The sequence below is a fragment of the Musca domestica genome, unplaced genomic scaffold, assembly GCF_030504385.1.
Source record: "Musca domestica strain aabys unplaced genomic scaffold, Musca_domestica.polishedcontigs.V.1.1 42, whole genome shotgun sequence".
In the NCBI taxonomy this organism is placed as follows: Eukaryota; Metazoa; Arthropoda; class Insecta; order Diptera; family Muscidae; genus Musca; species Musca domestica.
Genome location: NW_026712329.1, coordinates 6,922,094 through 6,935,422, shown reverse-complemented (window position 1 = coordinate 6,935,422; position 13,329 = coordinate 6,922,094). Strand labels below are relative to the sequence as shown.

At 33.8% G+C, this 13,329-nt stretch overlaps 1 protein-coding gene across 7 annotated transcripts in view; it reads left to right on the top strand.

Annotated features, from left to right (window-relative positions):
• Window positions 1-13,329, top strand: part of LOC101897176 (segmentation protein cap'n'collar) — a 165,342-nt gene that overhangs the window by 141,353 nt on the left and 10,660 nt on the right. For 6 of the 7 annotated variants that reach the window (XM_059127016.1, XM_059127014.1, XM_059127012.1 and 3 more), the window contains 2 exons: window positions 9,079-9,495; window positions 9,560-9,656. In XM_059127016.1, the coding sequence (XP_058982999.1) occupies window positions 9,079-9,495; window positions 9,560-9,656 (514 nt within the window). Of the gene's footprint in view, window positions 1-5,291; window positions 5,871-9,078; window positions 9,496-9,559; window positions 9,657-13,329 lie in introns of those variants that run through there. The other variant, XM_059127019.1, reaches the window with a different exon arrangement.

Below are 13,329 nucleotides of genomic sequence, written 5' to 3'. Positions count from 1 at the left end.
GGCCCGATATTCCATATTTTGATGATTTTAGCCACATTTTCAATGGAATTGTCTGAAATTTTATGCAAGGAGTTATTTGTGAATACTTTACATCCTGAAATAGAATTGTCTATATAGGTCCACAATTTCGTATATCCCCCATATATCGGCACTTTCCGATATTCGTTTTTTTATTTTTAATGGATTTTATTTTTTTTTAATTTCCTAATTCGACCCAAATGGTGGATAGTATTCAATATTCGGACCGGCCGAACTTACTGCTTTTTCACTTAGAGCCACAAGTTCATGTTCACATTTTAATTGTGAGAATTTTACACCTTTGAACTCCAGAGATCAACGGCGCCTTTTGATTTTCTTACTTTAAATTTTGCATTTCTTAAAATTCATCAATTGTCAATTCGAAACTCACACAAGATGCCATCGCCGCCGCCATTCATCATTAGCCGCCAAAGGTCTAACGGTAAAAAAGGATTTGCAAAGGAGACAATTCTCCTAAGGGTGACGATGACTTTCCGTTTAAACGAAAGAGAGTTAGAAAAAAGGATAAACTATCATTAAAAGGATTTTATTTTTCTCTACCAAAATTTGTTTTTGTCTCTGGCAATTTTTTGCGAAATTGCATTAAACACAGATTGATCTACACACATGCGTATAAGCTAGCAAATTTTCCAAAGGACAAGTTCCGCTTTGATGTTTAGACGAGTCACGACAACATTCATGCATAATTATGAGGATTCGGGCACAGCAAGTGGAACCACCACCCTAATATTTAATCCTTTCTGAGATGTCTCGCTATGACCCGGGTCTGCCCTGCAGGTATTTTAAAGAATTTTGCAAAACAGCCACAGACACACAATCCTGTGCGGTTAGATGGTACCCTATTCTTTGATCCTTTTTTTTTACATTTTATCAGTCTGTCTGTCTGTCTGTCTGTCCGTTTGCTCTTCCTCATTCTTGTAGTAATTATTTAGCTACTGACTTTATGACGTGTCGTGTGTGGTTTTTCACTTTGGTGGTTTTTGTGGTGATTGTTGTACAATGTTGTTGTTGTTGTCGAAATTGTTTCCTTGCCAATTCCTTGGCTACATATCTGTTGTTAAGCATGGCTTTAGATACATTCATGCATCATTATGTGGCTTCATGACTTTGTCAGGTACTTAATGGCACCCATTTACTTCAGACTTTACTATCCTTTTGTTGGTGTTGTTGTTTTGTGCCGGCCTGATGATTGTCCATTTAGCTGGTGCGATATTTGGTAACCAAACAATACGCAGAGCAGTAGTTTCAGCCTCAGTAGCGTTTAACAACAATTAACCATAAGATTTAATGGTCATATGTGGTTTTTGTTGTTGCCGTCACCAAATACTGTCCTCTTCCTCAAATAATTTCCCAGGCTTTGGGAAGAGATTTCAATAATTTCTTTGCGGACATGTGCATTAATGTGTATTTGTATGCATGTTTGTGTGATTTTGTGATGAGAACAAGTGTTGTGCAGGGCTTAACGTAAAAGTCAAAAAATTATTTGTAAATATTTTTATAATTTTTTCTCTCTACCTCTGCGTTGTGTTGATTTTCTCAGCTGATGATTGATTTGAATTTTTGGGCTGAAAGATTTTGATAGGAGGATGTTTACACAAGGTTGAGATCACAGTGAAATTATTACATATGGAAATTGAAATTTTGTATGTATTTATAAATACAGGGTGAGATAAAAAAACTGCAACAAAGACAAACGCCATAATTTTACATTTTTTTGTAATTTTATTGAATGAAAGCAAAAAATTTCCGAAATAGCATCAAAGTTTAGAATAAGTTTAAATTTCTTCGAATTGGTCACCTTTGTCACGAATTATGGCCTTCAAACGGCCAATGAAACCGTCACACTCTGGCCGATTGTTGCACTGCGGTGTTTTGACCCCATTCCTGGCAAAGCGCTTGCTTGAGGTAATCGACGCTTTAGAATTTTTTAGTGCCAACATTGCTATTCAAAATACTCCAGACACAATAGTCCAACTGATTGACATCCGAAGATTTTGGTGGCCATTGTGCGCTGAAAATGAAGCGAGGAACCTCATTTTGAACCATTGTTGGGTGGCGCATGCTGAGTGCGATGGTGCTGAGTTCTGTTGGAATTATTCTGATGCCACGTTCGATTAATACGAGCGGAGAGCGAGTATTTTTCAATCATTTTTCAATATTTGCCGAATGGAATATTGCAATATGTTCATTTTATTCACATTTAAAGGCTGGAGTGCTCTAACGATAGCCACTTGTGGTTTTCCAGCCAAATACAAAGAAATCGCACTATCACGCTTGAATTCCATCACGAATAACTTTTTTTCTGGAAAATTCTCAGCAAAATGTTTTTGTACGCTTGTAAACAATTTAATGAGCTGTCACTGGAATAATTTTAACAGCTGTCGGACGAGGGACTTAGAAATGACAGCAGTCTGAAGTTTGTTGCAGTTATTTCATCTCACCCTGTATTAGTACTCTACTTCCAATTTAAAATAAAAAGTAAAATGATTTTCCAATATTTGTCAATGGTTTTCACTTATTGCTAGTCTGATGTAATAAAAAATTTGTTTCAAATACTTTTTATAATTTTGTTTTTCTAACGTGATATTTCCCTCGAACTTATAATTATTATCGTACATACATATGTATGTAGGCTATAATTTATTTTTGATATAAACCCTATTGGCATTGTTTCAAATAAACACGCATTGCGGCTCTAAACAGTGTTTACTTTGTAGACTTCAACATGAAGAACTGGATATGATGAGGGGATTTAAAATGGTGGCAGTAGTGAAAAGTGTAAAATGTTTTCCAAAAAAAAAAATTATTTTGAATACAGAGTCATTCGAAAGTTGCCAATTTTCTCAATGCATGAACTCTCAATTTTTGCAGAAAAATAAAGGTCGCTTACATTCCTAAGAACTTTATAAATTACGGCCAAATTAAAACACTTTTAGAAGGAATTTCATCAATGCTACAATTTTTATTGTTCTCTAAAGTTGTTTTATACAACAATCTTAAAGCAACGAAAATCGAAAAATTAAACCAATTTGAAAACCGAACTAAAGTATATACAGGTTGAGATGAAAACAACTGCAACCAACTTCAGACTGCTGTCATTTCTAAACCACTCGTCCGACAACTGCATTTTAGTGAGAATTTTCCATAAAAAGTTATTTTCCATAAAAAAAGTTATTTCCATAAAAAAAGGTTTCCCGCGATATTTGCGCATTTAAGCACTCCAGCATTAAACACTCCAGCATTTAAATGTGAATAAATCTTTTGGGTCTCGTACCATCGCTCATTACCGTGATACTAGTAGCGTCACCCGACGTCAAGTAGACGGAAGAAAATAGCAACATCAGCAGAAATTGTTCGAAAAGTAAAGAAGCGACTTGATCGACTTGGCTCGTTAGCTGAACACATCGCAATATTCCATTCGGGAAATATTGAAAAATTGGATCGGGGTAAACCATTGAAATTCCAAAAAGTGTAAGAACTTATACCGCAACAGAAAGACAACACGTATTAATCGACCGTGGCATCCGAATAAATTCCGACAAATTTCGCGACAATATTCTGGAGGGTGTATTAAAGCCTTGGGCAAGCAAACATTTTGACCGCAGACCTTTGACATTCCAACAGGACCCAGCACCATCGCATTCAGCACGCGCCACACAAGAATGGTTACAAAATTAGGTTCCTCGCTTCATTTCCAGTGCACTATGGCCACCAAAATCTCCGCATACCAATCCGTTGGACTATTGTATCTGGAGTATTTTGGAAAGCAAGGTTGGCACTAACAAATACCAATGTGTCGATCACCTCAAGCAAGCACTTCGCCTGGAATGGGCCAAAATACCACAGAGCAACATTCGGGCAGCGTTGTGACGGTTTCATATGGCCTTCAACATAATTTGTGTCAAAGGTGACCAATTCGAACATATCTAAACTTATTCTAAAATTTAATGCGATTTTCGACATTTTTTGCTTTCATCCAATAAAATTAAAAAAAAAATGTAAAAATATGGCGTTTGACTTTGTTGCAGTTTTTTTTATCTTCTTTGTATATCTTAGATCCATCAACATTAAGTAGAAAAATTCGTGTTTTTTTTTTTTTTTTTTTTTTTTGAAAAACAAATATATTTCTATTTATCTTGAAATATTACTGCCAAACACAGAAAATAATTAATACCCTTAGTTTCATATTATATAACAGTAATTATTGATGAATAAATGCTAAATGTTTCGTTGCGGTGCCCATTCGAAGTTATTAAAACATTTGGTGACAACATTGTGTGGCTTTTTCTGGGCTCGAAACAAAACGGAGCATAGCAAAGCATTTGTCATTGATCAGTAGTGGATATGTTAGTATTCTTTAATAAGTGATCAATAAAAACAACAATAATTTACTGGAAATAAATCAATATTTATATAAACTCATATACATACATCATGGTTCATGAACGTGTGTGTGTGAATCTGTGTGAAACAAATATAAGAAAAGTTCATGTTTTCTTTAAATCCCCCTCTCTCTCTCTCTCTCTCTTCGTAATGAAAATATTTACTTTTCATAATTTCTTACGACTGTTTTGTTTTTGGAACTCCAATTGAAAACAACATTCGAAAATAGTCTCAAGAAAACCTGTAGGAATGTTGTTGTGAAAGAAAACACTAACACACACACAAATTATTGAACAGAAACTTTAAAAACAAGAAGAGCATAAAAATTCTTACCTGTCGTCGTCTTCAATTTGTTTTGTTTATTTACTTAAGGTGTTTTACCAATACCATTGCATGAGTACACCTAGATCTTCTCGAAAAAAATAACAATCCATAACAATAACAAAACACAGCATCTGAAGGGAATCGTAGTAGCTCGTTCATTTGTTCAAACAAAAGACTTAGCACACAAACTTGCATGGATTCTCTTAATGATTATTATTTTGAGTCGAGCTGCTGCTGCTGCTGCCATCAAGGTGTGATGAGAGCACATGCAACATGTGCAGTGGCCTTTGCATGTGTCCATGTGTGAGTGTTATGTACTATTTGCGTGTTTTACACACGCACACACACACACCCCTACAAATATATACACAACACTCAATGAAACCAAAAAAAACATGTCTCCCTCCACATTTCATCCCATATACATTGCTGTTGTTGTTGTCAATGATGTTTTGTCGCCCTCTCGTCATCGGCTTAACTCTCAGAATCACATGCCAGTGTATTACAGTCAGCAATTTGTCAAACACGTTCAGTCAGTCACACCATCTCGTCTTGAGCGAAAGAGTAACAACATTTCACTAACGTTAAAGTGTTTTAATTTTGTGTGTTCTAAGTTGATCTTGGAAGAGAGTTGGAAAAATAAATCACACATTTACACAAAAAAATAGAATATTCCAAAAAATATATATATTTCAAACTGTCAATCTCGCGTTCATTTATTGGACATTTCAGTTTGTTTTTTTTTTACAAAATAAAATGCCCGCTTAAATTATGGATATTGCCCGCAGCATCAACACCAACAGCAAAGCTCTTTAATTTCAATGACTTGGCCAAAAATGTTTGTTTTCTGAAACGCCAAACAAATCATCATCAACACGCCGCTGCATCGAAAAAAGTGCTACAAAATTGTGATCAATATTCTTAAGTGGTTGTGCATAATTGTGCTGCATTTAAAAATTGTCAAAAAAATCCCCTGCCTTACGATTTTGAAATATTTAATTTTTCAAAAGAATTTAATTTACAAATTATCTGTGATATTATCAAATTTTGGCTGTGTTCTTAACTTTTTTTATTTAAAAAATAACACAAAGTGCAATATTTTAGTTATTAAGTTGTAATTTAAGGTAATTATTTTTAAAAAAAATATTGACAAAAATAATCAACTTGAGTGCACTGTTTCAAATTGTTTAAAAGGGTTTTAATTTTACCTATCTTGCATTTATAAAAAAGCAACAAATATGGACCTCTTGTTAGCTGTTGGAAAAAATATTAGCATGAAAACCATGCTCAAGGTTTTCTTATATTACATTTGTATCTTTAGGTTTAATTTTTCATTTATCGCTGGCTACAAAACAAGAGAGCCACTCTTAATGGCCAATTGAACTTTTGGTAGAAATCAAGCAAAATATGGATTATTTCTAATGGGTCATATCTCAAAGACCTATCCGAATGTTGTTTTCATAGCTGCGCTACAGTTGTGGCTAGCAAAATCTTAGAAGATATCAATACTGGATTTTGGGGCTTCAAGCAACAACATTGATCCCAAATATGGAATTTGTAACTTCTTTAAATGCAGGATCACGTTTAATAATAAATATATATTTATCTCGACCATCACCTTTTTTATGACAATATACAGCTTACTGTATTTACTCTCTTAGAATAGCAGTTTTAAATGAGAAGACCAACAGGTCTTTTATCAAAAGATCAGGACATTTTCATGACATCTCTTATAAGGAAATCAGCATCGATTCCATGAGAGATAAGCTGATCTTCTATAGGTACTTTTCGACAAGATCAACTGATCTTTTATAAGCAGGTCAGGAGATCTATGAGAAGATCAGCAGGATCCCTCTGACGGAATCCTAAAAAATGTGGGTATCCTCTAATAGAAAATAGACAGAGCTCTTCTTCGTTCCACTCTCTTACGAAAAGTCCAGTAGACATTCCGCAGAAGTTCAGGAAATCGTCTGAAATGATCAGATTTCTATTAAAAGTTCACAAAATCTTCCGGGAGAGGATCTTAAATGAAAATAATATCTGGTTTTTTTATCAGAAGATCTACAATTGTTCTTTAAAAAGATTAACACTGAATCTCTTTGAAAATATTTACAGATCTTCAATGAGAAAATCAACTGATCTAAGAATATCTACCGAGTTTATATCGAGCAGATCATTATATCTTATTAAATAATATCAGGAAATCTTTTCTGAGAACATAAAAAGATTTTCTCATATCTTTATCGAGAAGAGACTGGACATCTCTTAAGAGTTCTAATATTTTTTCCACGACCATTAGAGATCTTTTCGGCGATCACCAGATTTTCTGCAGCAAAGTCAGCAAAACTGTGTATTTTCCTTAAGAAGTTCTAAAGAACAAATTTAGTTTAGTTTTTATCACAAAGTTGATAATTTATACCTAAAATCAAAACAAATTTCTTTAAATGTTTTCCCATCTTAAATGGTAAATAAGTGGAAAGGAGAGGAAAATGATTTTGGGCATACATTTTAACATTTTTTAAATCACCCAATCACGTTTCAATTCAAATACCTTTTTATCATTTTTCTTATACCTATGCGGAGACTGAGAAAAAAAATCCAACCTGTCGATCAATATCGGCACGATTTTTTTACATTTCGACAGTGTCTGGCACCTTCAGTGATCCAAAAAAATAGTTGAATGCATTACATTTAGCACCATGTGGTGAATTTTTTTCTGCCGTCTACTTCCTTCACATCTCCACTCACAGTATTTCTTAATCCATTTCTATGGCATATCTTCATAATCTTTTTCAATTTTAACACGGCTGCCGCCATGGCATTTTAAAAAATCTCAATTCACATTCATTCACAACCAAACACATACTGTGCACACTTGTCAATAATTTTTAAACGAATGGAATTTATTTCAATTTAATTTCGATCGATCTTCTGTTTGCTAACAGTTCTTCTTCTTAGCCACGCTTAACTTTATTTGTTATTCACATCTGAGTTTTTTTTTTTTTTTTTTTTTTTTTTGGTTTGGAAGATTTGAATTTTATGTCTTCTTCAACTTTAACGTCGTCGTCTCGTCGTCATGATTATCGTTTGGGTTTTTTTTTAAAGAAAATCTGTAAGATGTGTGCGTATGTTTGACCAGCAATCAGTTTTTTGTATGAAAATCAGTCAGATTTTGATGCATTGTTCACGTTTTGATTTTTTTAGGCTTGCTCTTCGTCTTCATTCTAACTTCCTTCATCAATGTTACCTTATTCAATTTTTGGTCTTTTGATATTTCTCTGAGGGCTTTGAGTAATGGATGTTGTGTTATGTGTAGGGTATTTGTTGATCTTACGAGGAGGGTATGGGCAAGGAAAGGAAACGTGAATATTTTCTGTGAACAAAAAAAAAAAACATTTAACTAAAAATTCTCAGATTCCGGCAAACAAAAAAAATCTCTGATGTTTCTGTAATTTTTCAACAAATATTAAAAAAAAAAAAACTAAATTGCAGACACATGTATTGACGTTTTGAAAATTTACATCGCAAAGCGCTCACCAGTTAATTTTTCTTTGCCTCTGGAAATCATCAACAAATCAGTGTTAAAACATTATTTATTTCTTTATTGTTTTTTTGGTGATTTTCTATAAAACAATTCTGTTCTTTTTTTACAACATTTTTCCACATAATACCTCATTCAGCCAGATTTTTCATTGAAAAAATCAAGTCTTCATTCTTGCTTTACACTATTTCATGATATTTGTCAAACAGAATTATTCATTTAATAAATTTGTATCTCTTCCATAACTACTTTGTGTTTTTTCCAAAATTACCCAACCCTCCTCGTCAGCACTGCCACTTGGCATTACTACTTGGTCTTTAGGAAGCTGTCAATGATCTTACCTTGCCTATACGCATGCTCACGTTCTTCAACATTTCAAATTTATTTTATTTGTTCAATTTATGTTTGTTTATTTGTCAGTCGTGTGGTTATGGTTCGTGGTTTGCTTTTGACTGTTAAACGAGGGATTTCTCATGTTATGCTTTAGTTGAATTTTATTGTTTGTCCAGCAATCCCGGTTGCCTTGCAGGAAGTGTGGGAGAAGAGAAGGGTAGAACAAGAAGAGTTAAGTAGTTGTGGCAAACATAAATGATCGATTACTTATTTACAGTAATAGCCTTTAAGGAAACAATGTTGTGTTTTCAAAATTATGATGTTGTTTTATTATTGATGAAGATTGTGTTCTTTGACAGGGATGGGGGGAAAACAAATTCATCACCCACAACATGTTGATTTCTCGTATTATATTCCATGATGTTAATATTTTCCTCTTTTTCCATGATTTTTTCCAGGGTCGCATGCCCCTTAGCCGTGGTGTCTCAATGGAACAACGTTTACAAGATATCGCCAGTCTGTTCAATCCCATACCAAGCATGGGCGTCGTTGGTGGTGTCTCTGAAATGTCACCCTACCCACACTATCCCACCCATCCGTACACATATCAAAGTGCTCCACAACATGCTCAATATCCACCACCACCGCCACATCCCCACCATCATCATCATGCCGCAGCTGCTGCAATGTTGCATCCCAATGCTTCTTTGGGTGATTTGTGCTCAACACAGCCTCACTATGGCCACAACTTGGGTTCAGCCGTCTCGTCGAGCATGCATTTGACCAATTCCACACATGACTCCGATGTCACTGGAGTGGGTGCCGGCGCTGTGGGTGGTGCCTATAAAATGGAACATGATATGATGTATTATTCGGTAAGTTTGTCTGGGGAGTATTTTATTTCGATATGTTTTAAAATTTGAGTTTTCTCTATTACAGAATGCTTCTTCTGATATGAATCACACTACCGACGGTTTTATCAATTCAATTTTAAACGATGAAGATTTACATCTTATGGATATGAATGTTAATGACAGTAAGTAAAATATTTATTTATTTATTTATTTATTTATAATTGTATTGTATCGATTACAATAACAGGAAAGCAAATAGTACCTAGTATATAGGGTGAGATAAAAAAACTGCAACAAAGTCAAACGTCATAATTTTTACATTTTTTTTTAAATTTTATTGAATGAAAGCAAAGCATGTCGGAAATAGCATCAAAATTTAAAATAACTTTGGATTTCGAATTGGTCACGTTTGGCACGAATTATGGCCTTCAAACGGCCAATGCAACCGGCACACGCAGCCCGAATGTTGTTCTGCGACATGTTGACCAATTCCCGACGAAGCGCTTGCTTGAGGTGATCGACACTTTGGTATTTTTAGTGCCAACCTTGCTTTCCAAAATAGTCCAGACACAACGGATTGGTATCCGGATTTTGGTGGCCGTTGTGCGCTGGAAATGAAGCGAGGAACCTCATTTTGTAACCATTCGTCGGTGGCGCGTGCTAAGTGCAATGGTGCTGAGTCTGCGGCCACAATGTTTGCTTTAGGCAAGGCTTTAATACAACCTACAGAATATTTTCGCGATGATATGCGATGATATGATTGCATGTAGATTTAATAGTATTCGGTTTGTAGATCAAAGCACCAAACGAGTTTTCAGACCCAACTTATTTGGGGCCTTTGTATAACCTTGCCATAAACAAAAAGACTCTTATATATTGAGCTATATTTCGTATATTGGAATAGAGAGCTTTGAAATTTTATACAAGACTATGGATCACTAGAAGAATAAAATAAAGGTCGTCTGGGTCTCCTTTTTGCTACAGCCATATCAATCCGTTTGAAAAACCTCGAAACATACATTTACATGATTTGCAAGCCTTTTTCGTTTCGAAGAGCTGTCTTAAGTGTTTAAGTTATAGAATCCAAATCTAGCACATTTCCTACATTACGCACTTGACTTAACTCAGCAGTATTCCTTCGTTTAATAACTAAATACCTCTTTTTTAGGACGAAAGCGAAAGAAAAACAGCATTGAAAATAATTTTAGCTCAAAAAAATCGAACATGCGAAAAGCTCATTTGACCCAATGTTTTCCATTCGCATTCAGTTTGGTATCGTCATACAGAAACTGTCCCTAATTTCTGTTCATAAATAATAAATTATGTTACTTCCATTTTAAATTCTAATTCAGCATATTTTTCCTTCAGAAAAACTATATTTAGCTATGATATTTGTATGCAACCTGATTTTTTCACATCAATTCAGCAAATATTTCTATACAATTCAACAAAAACTACCATCGCCATTCCTTACCGTATTCCCAAATCAATAAAACTTTATTGAAAAAAGCTTAATGAAAAAAGCTTTATATTCTGTTAAATATTAGTAAAACTCTTTTGCAATATCAGCAAAATAAGCTTCTGGTCAGAAATGAGTCAAAGCTTTGGCCGAACCAACGGCAGCAAAGTGAACGTGACTCAAGAATAATTCTTTGAAAACAAAAATACAAATGAAAATAAAAGTATTTCTTTGCGCTGAGAACACACAGAACAGAAATGCGGTCTCGCACTGGGGCCCATATAACAACTAATAGCGACGATATCGAACACTCACTCACAACACTATGTGAATGGGCAGAGCTTTTTACGGTTGTTGTTTGCTAAATTGAAAAAAATGATTTTTTTCATTAATTAGTTGAGAAGCACGGCGGCAAAATATTCAAATGGAATAACATAATTGTCAAAATTATTTCTAAATAAAACCAAATTAATTTAAGAAGTGTTTTGTGTGTGCGTGCGTTGCCAACTACAGAGCACAACTTGTTTTTTAATGACGCAGTCGTTGTTGTCCGCGTTTTTTACTAACGGTTAAAATAGTATGAATCAAACAAGTGTGATTGCATTATTGAACCATGCCACTCCTCTCCCTCTCGCCAAAAATTCAAAATTATGCATTTGAACACTTAAACAAATAATATCTCATAAATTATCTATAAACCTATGTGTATGTTCAAAAGAACTAAAGATAACAACAAAAACAATAACATCACATGCTAAAATAAACAAATAAAGAAACGGCGAGAAATAAATTATAACTGCCAGCCCGGCAACCACAGAAAAGGCAGCAATTTTTATAAATCATTTCTTAATCGCAGAGCAAGCAAGTGAGAGTGTGGTTCAAAGTAACGAAGCAACAGAAGAAAAAAGAATAAATAATAAGAAAAACAAATTCAAATTAATCGTGCGAAAAATCAACAGGTGAGAACAACAGAGCATGCCAGCAATTCAATTAATACTCCATAAGAAAGTTAAATGAGAAGAGATCGAGAGAGTGGGAGAGTGAATAAAGGAATGACGTCCATAAAAATATGAGATTCCTTTAAGTATGATGTGTTTTGTTTTTCTTTCTTTTTTGTTGCAAAAACACTGTCATAAATTCTAAAAGAGTTGAATTAATACAGTAACAACAAAAAATAGTGTTATCTATAACTTGTTCACATACATATATTGTAGAACAAAACAAAATTGCAAACAATACAAAATAATTAAATTAAAAAATATATAGGTATATCAGACTATATATACCTCGCGTACAGTGGCAGAGAAAAGAAATGGGTCAATGGGACAAAATATATATAGAAAAAAAAATGGGTAAATAAAATGACACAAACGCCGGAACCTATCTTAACATTTCTTTAAGCGGGATTTTACGAAATAGGATACCTAGATCAACTTTCGATTCGTGTTTATATTTAAGTGTTGAAAAATTTCAAAATCAAAGTCGACTTTTGCTTATGGTAAAGATTGCGAAATCGATTTTTTTGTAACCGATTTTCGATTTTGAGATCATAGAGTCAAACAACTTTTAATTAGAGCAAATAATATACAAGTTTTGGAGAATTATTTAAGTTTTCGATTCTTTTGAAATCGACTTTACCATTAGTTTGATAGAACTACACCACAAAGGATCTTAAATCTAAATCGATTTTAGTCGGCTTTTATTTGAAAAGTCAAAATTTAAAATCGATTATAAACTGATTCAAAACAAAATGTAAAAGACCCCTTTTTTGAAAGCACCTTGGAAAAGCCTAATTGTCATTTTTTAGTTTTGACTTCATGTTAATAAGACAAAATAAGATAAAATGTCCAAAACATATGACTACTTCCCTGAAAATACATTTATCCCGGGTCATTGTCAATGCACCGATCCAAGTATCATGTAGTCGAATATATGAATTATATCTATATTCGAATCATGCTTTTAAAGAATTCTTTTATATAAAGATTATCTATTTTTTAACTTAATTAAAACAATAAACTAACCTTCTATTGATAGGGTACTGGCTGAGCTGGACTTCGTTGAGTTTAAAGAATGTTCCATAAATTTTTAAAAATAAAAATCAATTTATTTATCCCTATTATTATGTTCGCCACTGTAATGTACCCATTGTCATGCTGAAAACGTGTTGATGTTTTTTTTTTCTGTTTGTGATTTTGCTAGGCAATGCGAGTGATCGACCTTGTTACTTTCTTATTTATTATTTATTTTATAATTCTGTTTCATTTGACATTTTAATGATCAGGGGTCGGAAAACACAAAAAATAATACATTAAATAATATTCACAGAACTGGATGAAGACAGAATGGAATCTCAGGAAAGCTTCAAACGCAAGATTGTTTTTTGGTTTGTAACT